The sequence below is a fragment of the Telmatherina bonti genome, assembly GCF_933228915.1.
Source record: "Telmatherina bonti genome assembly, chromosome: 14".
Classification (NCBI taxonomy): domain Eukaryota; kingdom Metazoa; phylum Chordata; class Actinopteri; order Atheriniformes; family Telmatherinidae; genus Telmatherina; species Telmatherina bonti.
Window position 1 is genome coordinate 22,005,017 of NC_136612.1, and position 20,364 is coordinate 22,025,380.

At 37.1% G+C, this 20,364-nt stretch overlaps 1 protein-coding gene across 2 annotated transcripts in view; it reads left to right on the forward strand.

Moving 5' to 3' along the window:
* mosmoa (modulator of smoothened a) overlaps nt 1-10,517 on the forward strand; it is a 27,545-nt gene extending 17,028 nt beyond the window's left edge. The window contains exons 3-4 of one of the 2 annotated variants that reach the window (XR_013771559.1): nt 8,083-9,043; nt 9,602-10,517. Coding sequence is in view for 1 of the 2 variants with exons in the window: in XM_079252739.1 (XP_079108865.1) it covers nt 8,083-8,267 (185 nt within the window). In the remaining variant the exon portion in view is untranslated. Of the gene's footprint in view, nt 1-8,082 lie in introns of both variants that reach the window. The other variant, XM_079252739.1, reaches the window with a different exon arrangement.
* The last annotated feature ends 9,847 nt before the right edge of the window (nt 10,518-20,364 follow it).

A 20,364-nucleotide genomic window follows, 5' to 3' on the forward strand; every position in this document is an offset into this window, starting at 1 on the left:
TGTCTGTGTGTGTGAATAATAGGAAAAAACAATCATCTCTGACAGTAAATACAGACATGTTTGATGACAAACTTTGGTTGATTTATAAGTTATCTGAACAGAGTTTGGTTTCTTATCTGATGTTGAATGTTGAAGTCCTGTCTCCTCTGTTTGCCCAAGACTCACACAACCTGACTTCATCAGGTTTTTAACTACTGGCTGAAACCGTTTTTTTTATCCACCTGTTATTTTAGCTTTAAATGGATTATTAAAATTGCATAAGCTTTGTCTATGTAGATGCAATACTTGGTTTTAATAGAGTTTGAGAAATCCTACTACTCAATTTAAAATTGTTGCTTCCATTACAAATCATTATGTGCATTATTGACGTCTGGTGTGGAAGCTGGAATCGTTCCTGGGTTCGCAGATAAATATGACTTCTGTTTAGCTTTTTCATTTTAAGTTTGAGCACAGTGTCAGTGGTGAAATGAACATATAAAACATCACATTAGATATACAGTGAAGATGAAGAAAACAAGATGGTTGGGAAGGTGAGAGTGGAGGAAAGTCTACAGCAGCTTTCTTTTAATCTTAGCTAAGGATTTGACCATCTGTAATCAGCTGTTCAAGGTAAACAAATCGTGGAACAGAGGAGGACCATTACTTTTACAGAAAACAGTTTCAGTGCCAAGAGACTCGTGAGAAGATTAAATTCAAGGTCTACTTTTTTATTTGTGGTTTAATTGAAATTCGGTTTTGTGTATGAACTGGGATTGAACTTGTTTTCAGTGGCTGAAAACTATTAGACTTAACAAACAATGACAAGTCGTGACTGAGGAGAGGTTTACTGAAGATTATAAGGAGTAAATCCAGAGTGATGGTTGTACCAGTTTAACACAAGCTCATTTTTGTGTGCAACTTATGTGACAGGAGGGATATTTAGCCAGTGACACATCAATACAAGTTACATATATGATCACATTTAGTTGTTGTTCCTTGATACAACAAGCAACTCTTCTTAGTCCTGTCTGGTTAGCACTGAGAAAGGCAAGAAATAAATCAGGAAGGTTGTGGTGACAGCACAGCCACACTTGTATTTGGAAGCAGTCCTGCTATTTAGGAAAGCTATTTTACTCCCCTTGTTACAGTTTGCCTGGAAACTGCAACAATAAGCAGTTCCATGAAGTACTGAATCCAGCTCTTTATGCCAGGATAGAAACGGCTGGGACATTATTATGGTAGTTTCTGTCAAGCTTTCACATTGTGTGTCATCAAAACGGAACGTATTGTGCAGGTAAAGTTTGGGCTCTGTAAGATAAACAGAATTTTAGAAAACACAGCTCTTACTTAGAATGATATATTCAGCTTCATCTGGAGAATAAAAGCAGTTTGCATGTTTGTGATTTACTTTCTGATTGCAGCAGCTGCTATCCTTTTGGGTAATGCATGCTTGATGTTATCTAAAGGCCCTTATAATGCTCCCTCACATACGTCCGTTTCCATGTTCTGTGTTGGCGCTCTCAGCTCATACTTAAGGTCTCTAAAACACAGAACATGTAGCAAACCATGTGTTCATTTAGATGTTGTGACAATTATGTCGCGAATTCTCCCAGCAGGAAGAGATGCATCTAAAAAGTCATGGAATTTTATCATCAACAAATGTCACTGTTTGATATTAAACAGATGACCAGAGGATTGGTGGTAGACACTGATGTCCGACTCTAAATGATTGGTTTGAATATGGGAGGTTTGAGGCAACTTAGGAGAAATGGCTCTGAGGAGCACTCCTTAGCCCCCCCACCCCAGTCTGTCAGTGGAGGCATTAACAAGCAGATCTACTAAAACCAAACTGCATCATATCAGCAAAGGAATCAACAAACCCCTGAAATATGGCAGGGGATGCATATCAATCAGGAGACCCAGATACCCTCCTCCAAACACTTTTAACACAAGCTCCTCATTTCAGGTTTTCTCCCCCCATTGGTTCACAGTGAAGTTTGCCAGAAAGCACCCATTACATTCCTGCTCTCATAAAAATGGGTCTGTTCACTTCTTAAAAACTTTAAAATGCTGAAAAAGGTGTTTTGTATTCCTATATATGTAGTATGCTAATGTTCATCTCATGAATCAGACTCTGCTTTTGACTCATGAAGTTCTCGGATCCATAATCATGAGATTAGAAAATTAGATGATTCCTCCCTAAACTTTCATCACAATCTATTGATGAGCTTTGGTGAAAATTTGCATTCTAGATATTTGAATGGACAGCCATCTTTTTATAATATTGGCTGAAGATAGTAAACCCCGCCTCCCTGCCGGATCGGTCATGCAAGAGAATGCAGAGTGACCAATATATATGTTGATGTATGTTTATGTCTGATGGATTCGGGCAGTCACATTCACTTTGGGAGTTTCTCTGGGTAAAGTTTAATACGTTTCAGGACTCCAGAGCTTCCATTAAAAGCACATCAGCCAAGTTGGTATAGATTAGCTCACAGCAGGTGAGCAAGTTAACCATGTGTCATCAGTTTAGGCTTTTAAGAGGTCCGGTGAACCATAAAAAAAGCATTTGATTAACTATGTGGAAAAGCTTGAAGGTACATTGCTGAGCCATGTGCTTCTCACTGCCTTTTAGCTCCCTTGCATCACATCCAACAGCTTTTGCAGGCTCTTAATAACACCATTTAAACATAGTTAAAGAGATGGTAATGCTAAATGAATGCTGTTGTCTTAAGTAGCTGATATATATGACATTATTTGTTATTGCTCACTGATGTTCAAGTGTGCCAGCATGGTAAAACTGATTCTCTGTTCAAGGACTATTACAGAACATGCTGCCATTCAGGTTTTCTACAGTAAGTACTGGTTTATCAGTTTGACAAGGGATGGATTTTATTTTGCGAGTAGCATGATGAAAATGTCTAATGGGACCATTAAACTGGAAAAGCAGCTTATTGGATGAATGTCACATTCAGTTAAACCTGCTCAGAAATAGAAGGGAAGTTATTGTATCCTTGCCATTCTTCTAACACCTCCGCTTTGATTAAGCATAGCAGGAAATGTTATAATTGGATAAGCGAGCCTGCTGAATGGTAGTATTTGATCCGTGGTTTTTTTTTTTTTTTCTCCCCTAATTAATTGGATGTAAAACCTTGCGAAGAACCTTTAAAGATTTTCACTCACACTGCTCCACTTTTAGATTGACATCATTTAAGATGAACATCAGCAAGATTTCTAAATCTGGAACAGTGAAAAACTTGAGTCTAAACAGCGCTTCACGGACACTGTTTGCAAGCCCAGAACAATTATACACACTTTTCCTTAGTGCCTTAAGAGTACAGAATTTGCTCAACGAAAGAATTGATTCTCTAAAGAAGAGGAAATGGCGAAAAGCTTTTTAATATGTCAGCCAGGGTTATTTTTTGATTGCTTTAGGTTCATCTTTTTCCGATTCTTGGCTGCTTCTTTTCTGATTCGAGTGACTCATGTTGCTTTGCTGTGTAATGTCAACGTGTTGCATGAGTAGCCTCAGCTGGACCACAAGCTCCAGCTATAATTCCATCGAAGGAAATGGAGGATAATGGAGACTTTTCTAGTTGGTAACAGATTAGTTATTCAATCAAACCTGCTTCCTGAATAGTTTCAATCAACTACACACCGACTTCATTTCTGACCTCTGCTGTGCTCTGCAGCTGTGAACACACCTCACTGAGCAGAGCACCCCAACGTGCTCACTGTTATGACGGAGGGATGCCTGTTATAAATTAATGAGTCTTCCCATGTGGTCAACAGACATGCAAATAATTGATCCCATTGGGGTTGATGCTAATGAGACCAATCAGTTTATTTACTCTCACTTATGAATCCTGGCTATATAGGAAGCGTAGAAAATGTCAACACTGTTGCTGTGTAACCTTGTTTCTCCAAAAGTCGCTGACTTCATGGAGTTATTCTTGGATTACATGAACAGATGTTAGGGCAGTTCAAACTCTAAGAAACCTTGTATGTTCTGGAAAAAAACATCAACATCTACACACCCAAATCTGACACTGAGCTGATGATAGTGGAGCTGAGTGGCTGGTTTTGAAAGGAAAGAGGAATGAAATGAAAACAAAAACATCGTCTGTTCTGCTGCTCTTTATGTATGTGGAGCCTAAAAAAACATCTACCTCCCAGAGGAATGTAGTTATGGCAACTGCATTTCTGTAATCTCGTACTCTGTGGAAAAGCAGGTTTCTCATACTTGTAACAGTTTGAGCAACACAGTTTAGATGGAATGTATCGTCCTTGCAGACAAAACATCTTTATTATATATATATATATATATATATATATATATATATATATATATATATATATATATATATATATATATATATATATGAGTCAGTATTAGCTTCTGGTGTAGTGCTTGTTTGAGCCTCCTGCAAAACTAACTGTCCCCTAAAACTATTTCACAGCAAAAACAAAGGAAAAAAAAAAAACATAACATGACCAAAGTACACAAAATATGTACATGTGAGGTTAAAAGGTTTAGTTGGTGTATCATAATAATGTTTTTTTTTTCTTTATTAATCTCTATTTGGAAATTAGGCGCTGCATTTTAACTATCACTGGATTTTACTGGCAAGCGGTGGGCTGCCATATTTTAGCCCCAGGGCAGCAGTTGGGGGTTAAAGGCTCCTGACAGAAGCCTGCAGTGATTAAACTCTGTTGATAGCAAGAACTTGAACCCAGGACTTGATATGAGATCCAAGCCCACCTCTGTAGCCACTAGGCTCCCCTTGCCCCTCTGTTACGGTCATGCCTCTCATGTAAACATTTATTGGTATCTCCAGGAAGCTAATCTTATTAGCACATGAAGCTTTCTCTTCAGTCTGTCCATTTTTTCTTTATGAAGCAGATAGATATTTTTGGCTGGGACTTATATTAAAATAGAGCTTCAAATTTGATATGCTCCTTTGTGAAAAATGTGCTATATTAATCAGCCTGAGGTGACATGAACAACACGCCTATAATCTGTAAAGAAACATTTACACTTATTATCCATTCAAGAAGTGTGGGAAACTTTAAGGTTACAACTTAATATAATCAGATTTTGTCCAAGAATGATGTACAAAAGAACTTTAAATGTACAAATATGGATAAAAACTTAATTTAATTTGTATGCTGTCTAAAGGTTGATTGTTAACTGTCTGCTTTCTGGTCCTGTACGGCTCTTAATGAACAAAAAAAAAAAAAAAGAAGGGGCCAACTGTAGAGGCTCAGAAGGATTTTTCTGAAAGGGATCGGGAAAGTTGTACTTCTTGAAATGTTATTGCACACTACGGTTCCAACTACAGCACCGAAAAAAATCTAAGCATAACATTTGTCAGTGTTTTAGCAGGTGTTTGCTGCTAAGCTGCACACCTTCGGTCAATAAAGTTCTGCAGTGTTTGTGCAGCGGGTATTTCTGTTTTCTGTGGTCATAAACACCGTACATCATAATTTTGCAATGCTGTCATAGATCCATGGAGTTAAAGCAGAGTTGTCAGAAGGTGTTTACAGGTATAGAGAAAATATAATCTTTTATGTAAAACAAGTCTGTTTTTCTTTTTTTTCATTTATAAGAAAGCACTCATTGCTTTTTTCCTTATGTCACAGTTCAGTAAAGCGTTTCCACACTCCTGCTTGAATTTTGATATTTCAAAGTGTCGCTTCCATGGAATGTTGGGAATTACCGCAGTAGATGATGGAGTTGCAGGTTAGTCATGTTAGTAGCATGACTAGCTGGCTCAATACAAACCAAAAGCCCCAGTCAGAAGTAATGGGCACCTCGAGGGTGGTTCTCTGCTTCCTTATTTACCGCACCTTTCCTCAACAGGCTTTTTTCATGCTTTCATAAAAGTGGAACCATGACATGGTACATGAAACAAACAAAAAAAAAAAAAAATCTAGTTAAATTAATCTCTCCTCAGTGCAAATTTAAAAAAAACTTGTCTTTGAGGGTTTTTTTTTACTTATGTTTTCTGTATTGTTTTGTTTTTTGCTGATTTAAGACGCATCCTAGGGTGTAAATAGTTGGTGCAGTCATCCTAGATGTTTACACATTTGGGCAACATTCATCTGGCTGTGGGCCCTTATAGACTAATTAGAAAGACTAAATTTATTCCACGCAAGCCTCAAGCATTAAAAGCCCTGGAAACATCACATTAGAGCTGCTTAAACAATGAAACACAAACAAAACAGCATTTTAATGTGATGTTCATAAAGAGCATTGACTTAAATGTAACCAAAACATAAATGTATTATTTTGTTTTTTATTCCCATATAAACTTTAATATGTTAGATGTTCATTTTCAGCAAATCAGAACCAAACAAAAATGTATTCAGACATAGATAATCAGTACAATATTAATATAGATTTAACAATACCTCATGGTATTTGAATATTTTATGCTGATTTAAAAACCAAACAGATGTCACGTCCTCCAGAGCAGGTTTGGCATTCAGCGTTATTATTTACCATGGCGGCATTAAAACTCACTCAGCATTAAGCGGTAATGTTATAGAAGTAGATCTTCTTAGTTCTCTATTGTCACACAGCAGTTTTAAATTTGTTTATTTTGGATTTGTTTCAGTCGCAAATCATTAAATTCATCATACATAAGTCAATCAACAACTAAAAGACCCAAAACAGGCAGAAGCAGAACGCTTGTATGTCTGTATGAGTATACACTTACATCAAATGAGTTACCTTACATTGTACAGATGATACAAAGCAAATAAATGTACTATATATACAGCATGCAGCCTTCATCAATATAATTTCATACAGTTATATACAATTGTTTTATCTCTTTACCAAGTTTATGCCTAAGTAAGTTCTTAAATCCTGTGATGGAGCCCTGCGTGTAGGATGTGACTGCAAGTGTTTTTAATGGGTTTCTAGATCCACCTTCTGCTGTCATGGAAAGCACTAGCTGCTGCTTTTTCTGACATTTTGCTGTAAATTGTTACATTTTCTAACTTCTGCCTCCAGTTACTGATATAATGATTGAGCAATTAAAAATCCATTATATTTTATATAAGTGCTATTTTTGCCATTCCGGGTGAAGTCATTAAAGATGTGAAATGAGGAATGACAAAATGATCATCTATATTAAACAGTTAAAATTACACAAGTGCCATTTATGTCCTCCTTTTGTCATCACTTAAAGCCCCCCTTCAGGCTGATGTGCTGAATACTGTGAATTTATTATTTTTTCAGTAATTGTTTCTTCAAAGTAATTTGAATGGCACTTTTGTGTCTCACTAATGAGCTCGCCAGAATTGAATTAATTAAGATCGGCCTTTGTTTCCAGCTTAATTTAATATTTTCTTTATCATGTATGGAGAATAAAGTCCGGAACAAGAGTTCAGACTCTTTTTCTTTCCATGGCTGTTTCTGGCTTGTTTGTGATTATTTCTTAATTCTACACGTATACGCATGAGCCTTTCTATAAAACGTAATTCCCATGTAGAGCATAGAAACCTGGATGGATTGATGACTGACCCTACAGGAGACATATTTGACCAAAGAGACACAGAAGGACCACAGTTAAACCAGCAACAGATGGAAGCAAAAAAAAAAAGTGTTTTTAAAAAAATATACAAAACACAAAATTAAAGAAATACACATTAGGCACACAGTGAACACAACTGAGATGTAAACAACCGCAAAGAGCCACAGAACTTCCTCTAAAGACACCAATCAGTATGAAGAGATGCAGCGTAACTGCAAAGGTAGCCAAACAAACGCATCAGACAGAAAACCATCGCATGTGGCACAGCTAAGGTTTGAGTTTGTGTATGAATATTTGAGTGCAAGTGAGTACAAGTTAATTTTGTAGGAGTCTGTTTTGTTTGTTTGTTTGCCTGTGTGTGTGTGTGTTTTGGGGGGGGGGGGTTGTTTGACATCATGATCTCTATCTTTCTTTCTCCCTCTCTCTCTCTCTGTCTCTATCTATGTAGAGACAGAGAGAGAGAGATAACAACAAAAACAGATTTGGATTATTTGTGTTTCTCAGAATCATTCTGAAAACATTGTAAGTTAACATTTCCTCTCCTGCTTCTTCCCTCCAGTGATCCTGTTCTGCATGGCGGCTCTCATCTTTCCAATAGGCTTCTATATCAACGAGGTGGGAGGTCAGCCATACAAGCTGCCCAACAACACGGTGGTCGGCTCCTCGTATGTGCTGTTTGTCCTGTCCATCTTCTTCACCATAGTGGGACTGCTATTTGCAGGCAAGGTTTGCCTTCCAGGCTGAGGATTCTGCCATGCTCGCCTCTGGACTGACACAAGAGGCTCTGAAAATTTTATGGGATTTACAAAAACACAATGATTGAAATTCAAAAACAACAAACTCTGGCCAAAAGCCTGAAACGGGGAAGTCTCCACTTATGTGTCGAGGGACCGCAGCACCATGGAGAACCTAACTACAAAAAGAAGAAATGAACAAAACACTAAAACGGGACATGGACGCAACAGGGTGGAGGAGTGCGAGAGGGGGCAGCTGAGGCTGTTGCAGCACCCTACCACAGCTGATTTCAGATTGCGCCGTTTCTCTGTTGTTGTTCTGCTGGAAAGGGTGCTTAATGTGCTGCTGTCATGGAAACCACAGCCACAATGCTGGCACACATTTCTTGAGGACCACTACAGCCTCTCCTCAACCTGACTCCCAGCCGTTGTCCCCGCCGCCCTCAGCACACATCTGCTCAGTCACGACCGCTCCCGTTGCTATTTTTGGCTTCTCTTTGCTATTTTCAGCTTTGTGTTTTTTTCTGTTGTTGTACACTTTGTTCTCTATTTTTCTTCCATATCCCACCACCTTTCCACTAAAGTAGTTTGAGTGTTACTGAGGTTCACTAAACTGAACCCTTAAGGGGGGATTGGGGTGTGGGTTTCTGAAAACCTGGCTTGAGAACAGCGTGTATTCTCGTCTGCCAAAATCGCACAGCCCCAGGTGTGCGGTTGAGAAGAGCAGCTGCCATCCCAGCTGTTTTGGCTCACACATGGCCTGCTGTGGATGAGAGGTAGATCCAGGTGTGCTTCCTCTTTATCTCATCCTGCTCACACTCAGGAGCGGGTAGCAGCATGGGGTGACCTCCATGGGTAGCAGAAAAGGTGTTCTAGCACCATAAAGGAGAATGCCACTCAATCTAAGACCATGTATAATGTTATTTATACAGACTGCAACAAAGCATTAGTATAGGCAGCTCAGCTAAACCCATCATGCTGAAATGCATACTTCCTTAGTGACTAGAAGACTGTGAATTTAAAGAATAATCACCTGAACACACACACTTCTTTTATTTGTAGTAACACTACCTACAGCCACATGCACATCGGCCTTTTCCAAGTGTTTTCTGAGGTTGAACGTCACTGCAGTGTTGCTTTATGGAGAGATAAAATGGACCCATGCATTGCTAACAGTATTGACTTTTTATAAATAGATAATACATTTAGTGTAGGGTAAATAAAAACATAAATGCAAAGAATCAGTGGTATTCTCCTTTAACTGAGAAATAGGCAAAGCAGAAAGTTTCTTTTCTTTTTTTTTTTTTTTTAATCTTTCTTTTGTGTTGGTTGTCTTTTGTGCAGCAATGAAGGCACTGGGACTGCAGGTCAGGTCCATGCATGGGGCTGTGCCTCAGGATGCTGCTTGTGAAGACTGTGAATGTAACACACACACACACACACAAACACACAATCACTTTATGTGCACTGTAAATTGATATTTTAAAGCTGCAACCAGCAGTTTTTCTTTTTTTGTAAGGAATGTAGTCAGATAATCAGATAATGCACGTTCCCAGATTGCCCATTAGATTGTGATTTTTCCAACATTTAGCATATAATTCTCACACAAGGGATTAAATATTGATATTTATCAGGTAGGGTGTTTCAAATATTGACAATTACTAGTTTCTCTCCTCATATTTTATAGTTCTGATGTTACCAGAGTATGTAAACAGTAGACATATTGCCATGAAGTTATTTTTTCACATGCATTGCAGCTCTGAAACTTTTTGCATCTCTCTAAAGAGACTGTATGTCAGAGGACAAATTTCCACATTAACCAGACAGATGTGTTTGTGGACTTTACCTATCCAACCGTGTCCAAATTTGTAGAACAGGGTAAGTAAATAAAGAAAATTTAAGGAATGTAGTGTGGTTGCTGATAAAGATTGTCATTAAAACACTTATCATAGTTATCATGAAGTAGAATTGTATCATTTTCTCTGCTTGCTTTTTATAAACCTCATCAACTTCTTTTGTGCATAACACAGACGCTGCATCTCACTGAGAATAAGCAGAGTTCAGACATGATTCTCCTGACATCCTCTGGCTTTCATTTAAGTGAAACAGCTTTAAATAGCTGTGAGCTACAGCTAACTAAAGCCCAGCTACATATTTTTAGTCTATACTAGGTCAAATTGTCAAATGTGCAGGATCTCTAGTCAGTGTTGGCAATGCATGTTCAAACTGTTAAGTTTGGCTTATGCTGCATTTAATGGTAACTGGGAACTATATATATATATATATATATATATATATATATATATATATATATATATATATATATATATATATATATATATAATAAATAACAACTGAGTTTGATTCTCCCCTGTAACTTGAGTGAAAGTCATCTACTTTTAACCCCCTTTAACATTATAAAATTTTAAAAAAAAAAAAAAAAAAAAAAAAAAAAAAAATATATATATATATATATATATATATATATATATATATATATATATATATATATATATATATATATATATAAATAAACAAACAACTGAGTTTGATTCTCCCCTGTAACTTGAGTGAAAGTCATCTACTTTTAACCCCCTTTAACATTATAAAATAAAAATGGCTCCCTATGCTGTATATGTGATCTTCCTCAGCTATTCTTTTTCTAACAAAGCAGCAATGGCTTCAGAAATTCTGTGCCTTTTTTAGTTTAGTTAATTCTTCACTGTATGGTTGTGGATGCCTAGCAGACCGGAGGCAGCCATAGTTTTGCAGATTCAGGAAAGGCTTCATTACCTCATGTGCATAAGCAACTTGCATCTCAGCATGCACAACTGGCATCAAGGAGAAACAAACAAGCTTGCCCTTAGCTTGAGTTGGTTGAATAAAACCTCCTTGCATGACAATTCAGAAGCTGTAATGAGCTCCTGATTTGTTATTTTGAAGGAGGGGGGCCATATAAAGCAATGCTATCGCAGATATGATTTCTATATTTCTAGAGTCTGTTTTTTTTCGTAGTGGATAATGATGCTTTATTCATTTTTACATCTCTCATCTTTTCTTCTACCCATCAACCCTTCAGCAGGAAGAAAATTTTAATTTTGGAAAATACACCGATCAAATGTCTTCCATCTTGAAAATAAAGTTCATGCGTAATTTTGAAGGCCTATCTAATGACGAGTTTAGCCGAGCAGTTCCTAATAATTACTGATATCACAGTGGATTAGTAGTTCAACATTTCTTCTCTTAATATTTCTGAACATCCTGTTTGAACTTAAGAATATAGCATCATACAATCTAATGCAACTCTGGTGTTTTGCGAAGTGTGTTTGTGTGTGTTGAAACAGTCACAGTCAGTTGCAAAGTCTTACGAGTTTTGTTTCCTGCAGCTTCTCTTACCGTCAATCTGATGTTTTCTGCTAAACTATACACTCTGCCTCAGTTGGTTTAGTATTGTGCCATGACCTGTTTTTGTTTCATAATGTACAGACACAAAAGGCAGGATTTCTGTATTAGGAAGCACTGTGCATTCAACAGTATAGGTAACAGACATAGAAGCACCACAAATGTATAAAAAAAAAAACTTCTTACCTCATGGTTTTTGTTTCTGCTATTATTTTCTAATGGTGGCAACGTGTGTGCCCTCTAATTTGTCTCTTGCCTTGATCGGATGTCGACACATAAAGCCTATGATCGTAGGAAATTATTTATCACTGAATAAAACAAAAAAATGGGTGTGTGTGACTCTGACACAGTCTGTTGTGTGTTTATTTAAAAGGATGGGGGGGGACATGCAGATGTTCATGTTATAGTTATGATATTATTGTCATGTGAGCCATGTTTTCTCTCATTACCAAGATTAAATCAACTTCGAAGACACAAATTAGTGACTATTCAAAAGCACAAGCCACCGTGAATGCATCAATGCATTCTTACCTTGGGAGCCAGATTACTGTGCTTCAGTACTGACAAATAACTGATGAAAAATAGTTTGGCACAGTTTAATTATGCTTTACATTGTCAACGATAATTTTTCTTTGTTTCTCAAAACCTTTATCTGTGCTCTGATAAAGTCCGTCACAATGACAATTTCTTAGTGCAGAATCAATGAGCACCAATATTAATCGTTCCCATAATCTGAGCCCAGCTGATGTTTCCATCACACGAATGTTAGAATAAGGTGTTAAACCTTCACAAAGGCTGTTTTCATGCCAAAAAAAAAAAAAAAAAAAGCTTCCCCCTTTTTTATGGCTTTTAAGTAAATCGGTCTACTGTTTTAGTTTGTTATATTGTTCAAATATTTACAGATTAGTAAAGAATATTGTTAATTGAAGCAACACAATATAAGTTTCCATCATTAAAATTCTGCTTGTTTTGATGGCACGCTGACCTTCATTAGGCTCATTCCTGGAGCCATTGTTACCTTGCAGCATCTGGAGGCTTGGAAACTGCACATCACAACTTTTTTCTTTTTCCAAGCCCAGGGCACCATGTGAAAGCTGCATTTTGCTTTATGAGGTCATTACATGCTTGCAACTGCATATCAACACAGTTGAATGTGAATTGTGGGTAATTCAGCATATAAAATTAAGAGGACATTATCGGTGAAAATGAAGAAAAGAAAAAATGACAGAGCGAAAGAGACGGATCAACAACAGATAGGGATTTTACTCATTGGTGATGACTCAGAGAGGAGCAGCAAGATAAATGCTGAATTAGTCTTTATTAGGAGCACTAAAGTGTAAAAATCAACAAATCACATTTAAGAAGAGCAGCTTTAAAGCTTATGAATATTACCTCTGCATGGGTTATTTTCTCATCTGTAATTATGACATTTATGGCATTTCCTGTTAGCTTTAAATGCCAAATGCATTTTTTAAGCAAAATGCACTTTAATGAGTAAATAAGGTGCTAAAATCTCCCTTTTCTTGATGCGATTGTTATGTTTACAGACAACCAAAAAGTAATTGCATCTACTCAGAAGTAGTCCAGTGGTACAATCATCCATCATACAACAGCAAGACACAGTTTTTGTATTTTGGTTTTTGCCACCTGAGGAGAGAATAGTTCTTTCTTTAAAAGTAGTATGCCATTCCAATGTTACACAAATAAACACTGAACTCAGGCTCATATCTCCACCTCAAATGGGTCTTTTTACTCATGTTTATCACACTTTCAGCTGGAACAATCTCTCCCATTTACTTTTCAATACCTCCCTGTTGGTGTGGAGCTGAAGATAAGGCAGCACTGCTCATCCAAGGACTGCACCTCCATTAACCTCTGGGTGACCTGAAACTTCAGATTGAGCCTGAGGTATAATTTTATGTAGGGTTACAGAAGGTTCTGGCAGTTCAGCTCAGTGGATCACATGGATCTGCTGCTCCATGAAGACAATTTGTTGGACTTTTTTTTGGAGAACTACAAGAAATGAATATTTTATCATAACACTCAAGGATTTTCACACATGTGGCGAACTTTGCTAGCTGTGTTAGTCAGTCACACTGACTGTAATACTGCCAGAAATTTGTTCCTTTTCTCAGTTAATAGAGCCAAATGCTGATTGTGCTTCTGGAGATGTTAAATCAAGAGCCAAACCATCTGAAATGTTCAGTAATTACTGCTGACATCTGTTACTGCAGTAGCTTCACCCTGACGTGAGAATCACCTCAAGGGCTGCTGACATGAATTGACTGTAATTTGCTGCAAGATGATTAAAGATGAATAAACAACACTTAAGCATCTGCTGTCCTGCTACATGTAGCATCTACTGTTACTGTACTTAGACCCAGCTGAGCTTTGAGCTAATGCTAATGTTAGCATTAGCTGATGTATATGTGGCTACATCGTTGTTGTATTTAACATGTTAACATTGATTATTAGCATAAACCACACTGTTCACTGGTGATAATGACTTCATGTAATGATAAATGATCAGTTTTGCAACTTTACATGATATATATAATTGCACTTTTTTTTTTAATCAACTACTATCATTTGAACACTACTGAACTTCACAAATGCACTAGCTAGCACTGTTTGCCTGGCTTTACTGGCATAGTTGGCATCAGGTGCATATTATAAAGCTGGTAAATAAAATATTAATGTAGACAACTCTAAAGATCAGGCTGCTTTAGCAGTCTCTTTGCTTCTTCCAATGTTTTGCTGAAGCATTCTAGTACCACATATGACGGTATTCAAAGAGGTTACAAACAGGAAGTTCAGAAGCACCCTCCTTGAATATAAGAGTAATGTGTCTTAACAAATAACATGAACGATTTCAATTAAAGAAATCAAAACATAACTCACAAACAACTACAAGCAGACAGGGCAGACCTCTCCTCAACCCCAACAACAGCCTGGTAACCAACTCTTTGCCAACACTCTTATGTGTACATACTTAATGCTAATAGCATTATTTGTTCACATAATCAAGACATCTTATTTAGAATCCTTGACCCTGGATACCAGTCATAAAGATGAAGAAAATTGCTATGGTATTGAAGTTATTGAAAGAATTAGCATTTTCTCTACCGGCAGCAGTCTTGGTTAGTTGTTAGTGTAACATCTCTCATTATGATGAATTTTTTTGTTTGTTTGCCAAATGATTCGAGGCATTGTGTGTTGAGTTAGAATCTGTAATAGCAAAATTGTCGCCATCTCTCAACATAATCATTCAAAAAATTGCAAGCTGGATAACCCTCAAAATGTAATCACTTGTTCCTTATTTGATCTCTGACATTTCCTGAATATATAATCAAAATATGTCCCTAACTTTTTGAGATATGTTGCTTAAAGAAAGACAGACAAACCAGCACCCCTAAAAACATAACCTAGGTAACAAGAACAAAGGACAATCTGCTTGCAAAGTCAAACTTGGGGTGTGACAGTGGTCTACCAGTACTGCTTGGAGCGAATTGATTTTGTCCACCCACACTGATCATTTCATGCAAGTTATGTGAATAGTGAATTATTGAAAAACCTTTAATGCAGGCAGATGTGCAATGTCCTTTGGCCAAAACTGCTACATTATACTTCAATCAAAACCACTTCAAATGTAAAACACACTCTTGTAGATCATGAGCTGTGTGCACTCATTCTTTTCAGGACAACTTGTCTGTATTTTTCTGTAATTATGAAGAAGCAGTTGGCACATCAGTGAATATTATAGTGTAAAATCTAGACAGAGAAGGGGTTTGGGATGGAAATCAGCTCACTATTCAGGCAAAACTAAAGTTTAATATGGACAGCTATTAGTTTCAGAGGATTGTCCAACTATTCTAAAGTAACTACTGCCACTGTAGTGCACTATGATGGATGGCTATAATATCACTGATACAATTATGATTTTCCTCCCTGTGAAAATATGAAACTGCTGCTGAGAGCGCAGTATGTTTAATGGGAAGTCATAAAGCAGTTAACCCTTTTAGATATTGTGGGAATGCCTCATTTAACAAGTTGGCCGTCTGTTGAGCTGACAGCTTATTTCTTTAACATTTCATGATGCAGATGTAACTTAATTACACATAAAATATAGATTTATTCATCTGCTCACTTCAGGGTCTTAAAAACAATTCTACTTAATGGGATTGGTTCAGTTGGTACTGGCTCGGCAGACTAATTCCCAGCTGTTATGATTATGTTGTGCTGCAGGTTGTATAATAATGTTTGTTAAAGCTTTATGATTTTGCTTAACACACAAGGTAAACAGGATTGTTTAGCAGCTGGAAGCAACTGTTTACTGAGCTCCCCAACAGGTGCTTTAACATGACATACAGTGTGTGTGTATGGAGAAAAAGGCAGGGACATTTTCAGTGGATGTTGCAGCAGCAGTTTAAAACCATTCAGTTGGAAAAGCGTATACCCTTCTCCTTCCTTGAGCTTTTATGGGTTACAGTTTGCCATTGCTCAACCCGGTAAGATAGATTATTGTGTCAACAGGCTGCCAAAGGCACTTAGAGAGAAATATGGCAGCCATCTGTTCATGGGGTTGCTGTGTTCCACCTGAAGAGAGAATCAACCTGATGATGATCTGTCAGTCTAACCATGCAAAACTTCATTTGAAAAGGCAATAGATGCAAAAGGAAAATCAGAGTTTTGTAAATTGAAAATTAAAATCAAAACTATTGCAAGTCTGTCTTTGCAACATACTGTTTTATTTTCCCACTGTTTGGCATATTTAGGAACCCATTTGTAATGGCTGGAAGGAGGTGTCTGTGAATGTTGTCATTTATGAAGGTCATGGTATCCAAAATATAAGCTGGGCCAAGTCAGATGGATTGGGTTTAGTTTCTTTTAGATATTTCCCTTTTATCCAGAGCTTTCTTCAGTTCTGACGGGAATAGTTGGAGATTTTATCATAAGTAGCCTGTGAAACTGCTAAAGGTTTAGAGACTGCAATGTTCTTTGAAGATTGTGACTAACCTGAAGTGGCATTAGAGTGACCCCATCCATAGATTCAAGTGAGGTTAAGTGTGAATAGTGACTGTCATTCTCCTAAGGATAGATGAAAGGATTCTATTGTAGGTTGTGGAGAGGTGAGCTCTGCTTTGACAAAGATGGTCTCTTTCATTCTCTACTCAAACCATTTCTTTTTTATGTCCAAGATTTTAACATTGTGGTCCTCAAAAGTGCCCTTTATCATTAAGATGAAAGAAAACAGCTGAGTCCTGACCTGATGCCTTCCTGTGTTCCTGTGTTGGTTACTGGTGGTGTGACTTGGTTAAAAAAAAAAAAACAACAACGTATATTTGTTGTTTGTTAAAAAGCCTCTAGAGTTTCTGAGATGTTGCAGCCACAAAAAAAAATAAAAATTCCTCCCTCTTCCTGTTTGTCCTTATCCTTTCTCCCTGGTGGTCTGGCTGCCGTTTTAACAAAAATCAGACCAGGTAGCCACACTCTTGATGAGTCACCTTCAGGTGTTACTTTTCTTCCTCCTGGGCTTCTGGATTGGTGGGAAGGTTGTCAGCACTGAAGTGCTGTAAAGACTCCTGGCTTGCATTGCAGGGATGGTGGCAGCTGAAAAGGAGGTGCTGTCTGTGGGCTTCTGTCCTCCATTATTTTAACGGTGTTTATGATATAAGATTTCCTAATTATAAGTTTGCAAATTTACAAATGCTTGATCTGCAAAAAGAATATAAATAACATAAATAAATAATATCATAATTTTCTCAAACTGTACAAACAGCATATCCTCTTTTGACCCTCTGTCTAAAACACTTTGCTTTCACATGTGCAAGCTACTCTGATCTGATTGGTCAAACGGTGAAGCCTGAGGAAGCTGCTCAGTTTGATTAAACTAAATAGGTTGCGGTAGCCAAAAAATCTTTTTCAAAATTATATTTACTAATAGTACCTTTAAAGTTGCAATGTGTAACAAAATGAAGGTAATTGTCAAAAAAATAATAAAGCATTAAAAACTGTTTCTATTGGTATCGAATCACTTTCCGAAAACAACTGTTAGGTTTTTATTCTGTTAAAATGAGAATTATATCTGCTTATTGCCACATATAGAATTGAATTAAAGTGTGTTTAATTCATTCATTTTGTGAATATTGCCTGTTAGTGTTCTATAATTATCTATCTATAATTTGCAAGATGTGAAATTTAACCACATTCATGAATTTTAGTAAGTGGGTTGGGGTGGTAAAATTCAACCTTACGTATAATGCTCACTGCTGTCTTTTCTTGTGTGATTAATAGATGCAGTTATGTTGCTTCAAAACTCTGAATAGTAACTTAAATGTGATAAAATGAATGTGAAGTACAGAATGTGGTGGAATTTATGATGCCAAACATGTTTTGTTTTATTGAGGATTGAAACGCTCTTTGAAAACTTCTTGATAGTTGATTTCCAGTTTCAACAATTATCTAGTTTCACTCATAGAAATGTTATTGTTTTGCTTTTTCAAATGGAAACCCATCATTTTAAATCTATATATGAATTTTTTCATTATAATTACCAAATAGCATGAATTTTTTTTTTCAAGGTTAAAGATTGGTTATTTATGTCAAACCAAATTTTTATCTTGTCAAACAAACCAAAAATTTCTTAAGATTGACCCCAACGCAAAAACATATTTGTGTTTTAGCAACAAAGAGAATCATAATTTGACACTTTACATATATTGATTATGTTACAAAAAATAATTGAACCCTGTTGGACATCATGGGTTATGTCCAAACACACAGAACACATGCAACCCAAATACACAAACTGTCTATTACTCTGGTGATTTGTTGTGATTGATAGTGTGAAATGCTTTGATCAAATTTATAAGTACCTGGGCAGGGAACTTTTTTTTTTTTTTTTTTTTAAACTTTTATAGTTTTTTTTCTCTTTATCCATGGCAGCTGCTATATTTGTGCCACCATTTTTACTATAGCGTCTCTATAGTTGGCATTGCAGTACCAGCTTTGTTTGATAAATACTAAATAGCTGTTTAGGGGAAAAATGCCTTTAAAAAGCGCACTGAAGAAAAAAAAAACTAATTTACACTTATTTTAAGTACTTACCTGTGCTGCCACTGCTGCTGCACTGAATCTATTTGTTCATGTCTGGTAGAATTTTGGCCATTGACAGACACCATCCAGGTTATTTCTTTCCACATCTTTACCACTAGATGGCAGAATTTCTTACACACTGTTCCTTTAAAACACAACTCAAATTTTCCATCAATTTCACAGAGCACTCCAGCTGGCTTACTGTGGTTCAATAATGCTCAAAAAAATTCAAAAGTGTCTGTAATATGTAAACAAATTGAGGCATCTTTAAAGAGCTCCTCCAAAGAATGAATTAGCCAAAGAATGAACCCCATACCGCTGAGCCAGAGACACTATATTCACATTAACTGGTCCGTCCAGTCACATAAAAAGCACATATAAGCAGTCAAAGTGCAGTTTACAAACTGTATTCAGAGTGATACATACTGTTTTGAGGCCGCAGGGATGCATTGCTGTTGCTAACTTTAACTGCCTTTAGTCCTGATTGATCTTTAAGTGGGCGACTGAGGCCTAGCAGAGAATGCTGCAGTGTTTCCTCCCAGACGGATGTCTGTCTGCTGATTGCCTGCGTCCATCTTACAGCAAACCTGCTGCTAAGGCAAGAAAAACAGAAAGCAGAAAGGAAAGGGCTATTAATGGAATCCCATTACTTGAAATGAACACAGTGTTTTCAGAGAGCCATTTATAATGAGGTGTAGTGACTTAAAATAAGCCACGTAGTTTTCACCTGAGGTTTACTCTGAGGCTTGTTGACGCTAAAGTGTCACATCAGCCCAATTCGGGGTCCAAGTTTAAGTTTAATACTTCTGTTTAAACTCTAATTCCACATGTTTGAGCTTGTTTTGAAGCCCAGGAGTTGAACCAGCAGCAACCTCTTTCCATCTTATGTTACTAGTTCATTTTGGACTGTGTGAGGCAGATAGCCGAACTTTCCCTTCTGTCACTCTTAGTTTGTGACAATAACAGAAGGCTGCACAAACACTGAGATGCATCTGCTGTTACGTAGGTGTATCTGACTGTACGAACGCATGCTGCTGAACACACACACATGCTGCTGTTGTATGGAGCTATGACAGCTGTCGTGGTTCTTACACAGGGCACCTGTGACTGGTGGGTTTATTGCAGGGTTGTGTTTTCTGACATCACATCCTCACCGTTCACAGCAAATCTGAAGTGAATGAGGACAGACAGTGTGTGTGTGTTTATGCTTTTTAAAAGATAAATAAATCAGTACAGTGGTGAGAAAAGAAAAGTCAGAGACTAATTTGAAGTTAAATATCTGATAACGACCCATTGCGTCAGCTATCATTTAATTATATGTGCGCTATTGAAGTTAATAAGCAAAGAACAGCATGTCCACGTACTTATAACTGGCAGATCAATGGACTTTTTCAGCAAGGAGAAAAATTAAATAATGAATTAATGAATTCAACTTACTCTGCCAAGGAGTTTGTGTCTGTGCCAGAAAAAAATCTCTCAGAGAAACAGAAACATGAATCATAAACATCTCATGACTCTCGATGCCTCAAGCAACTTCATGGGTTGATGGAAGGGCTATTCCTTACAGCCACTGATCTACATCAGGACATTGTGGCCAGTAAACAATATGA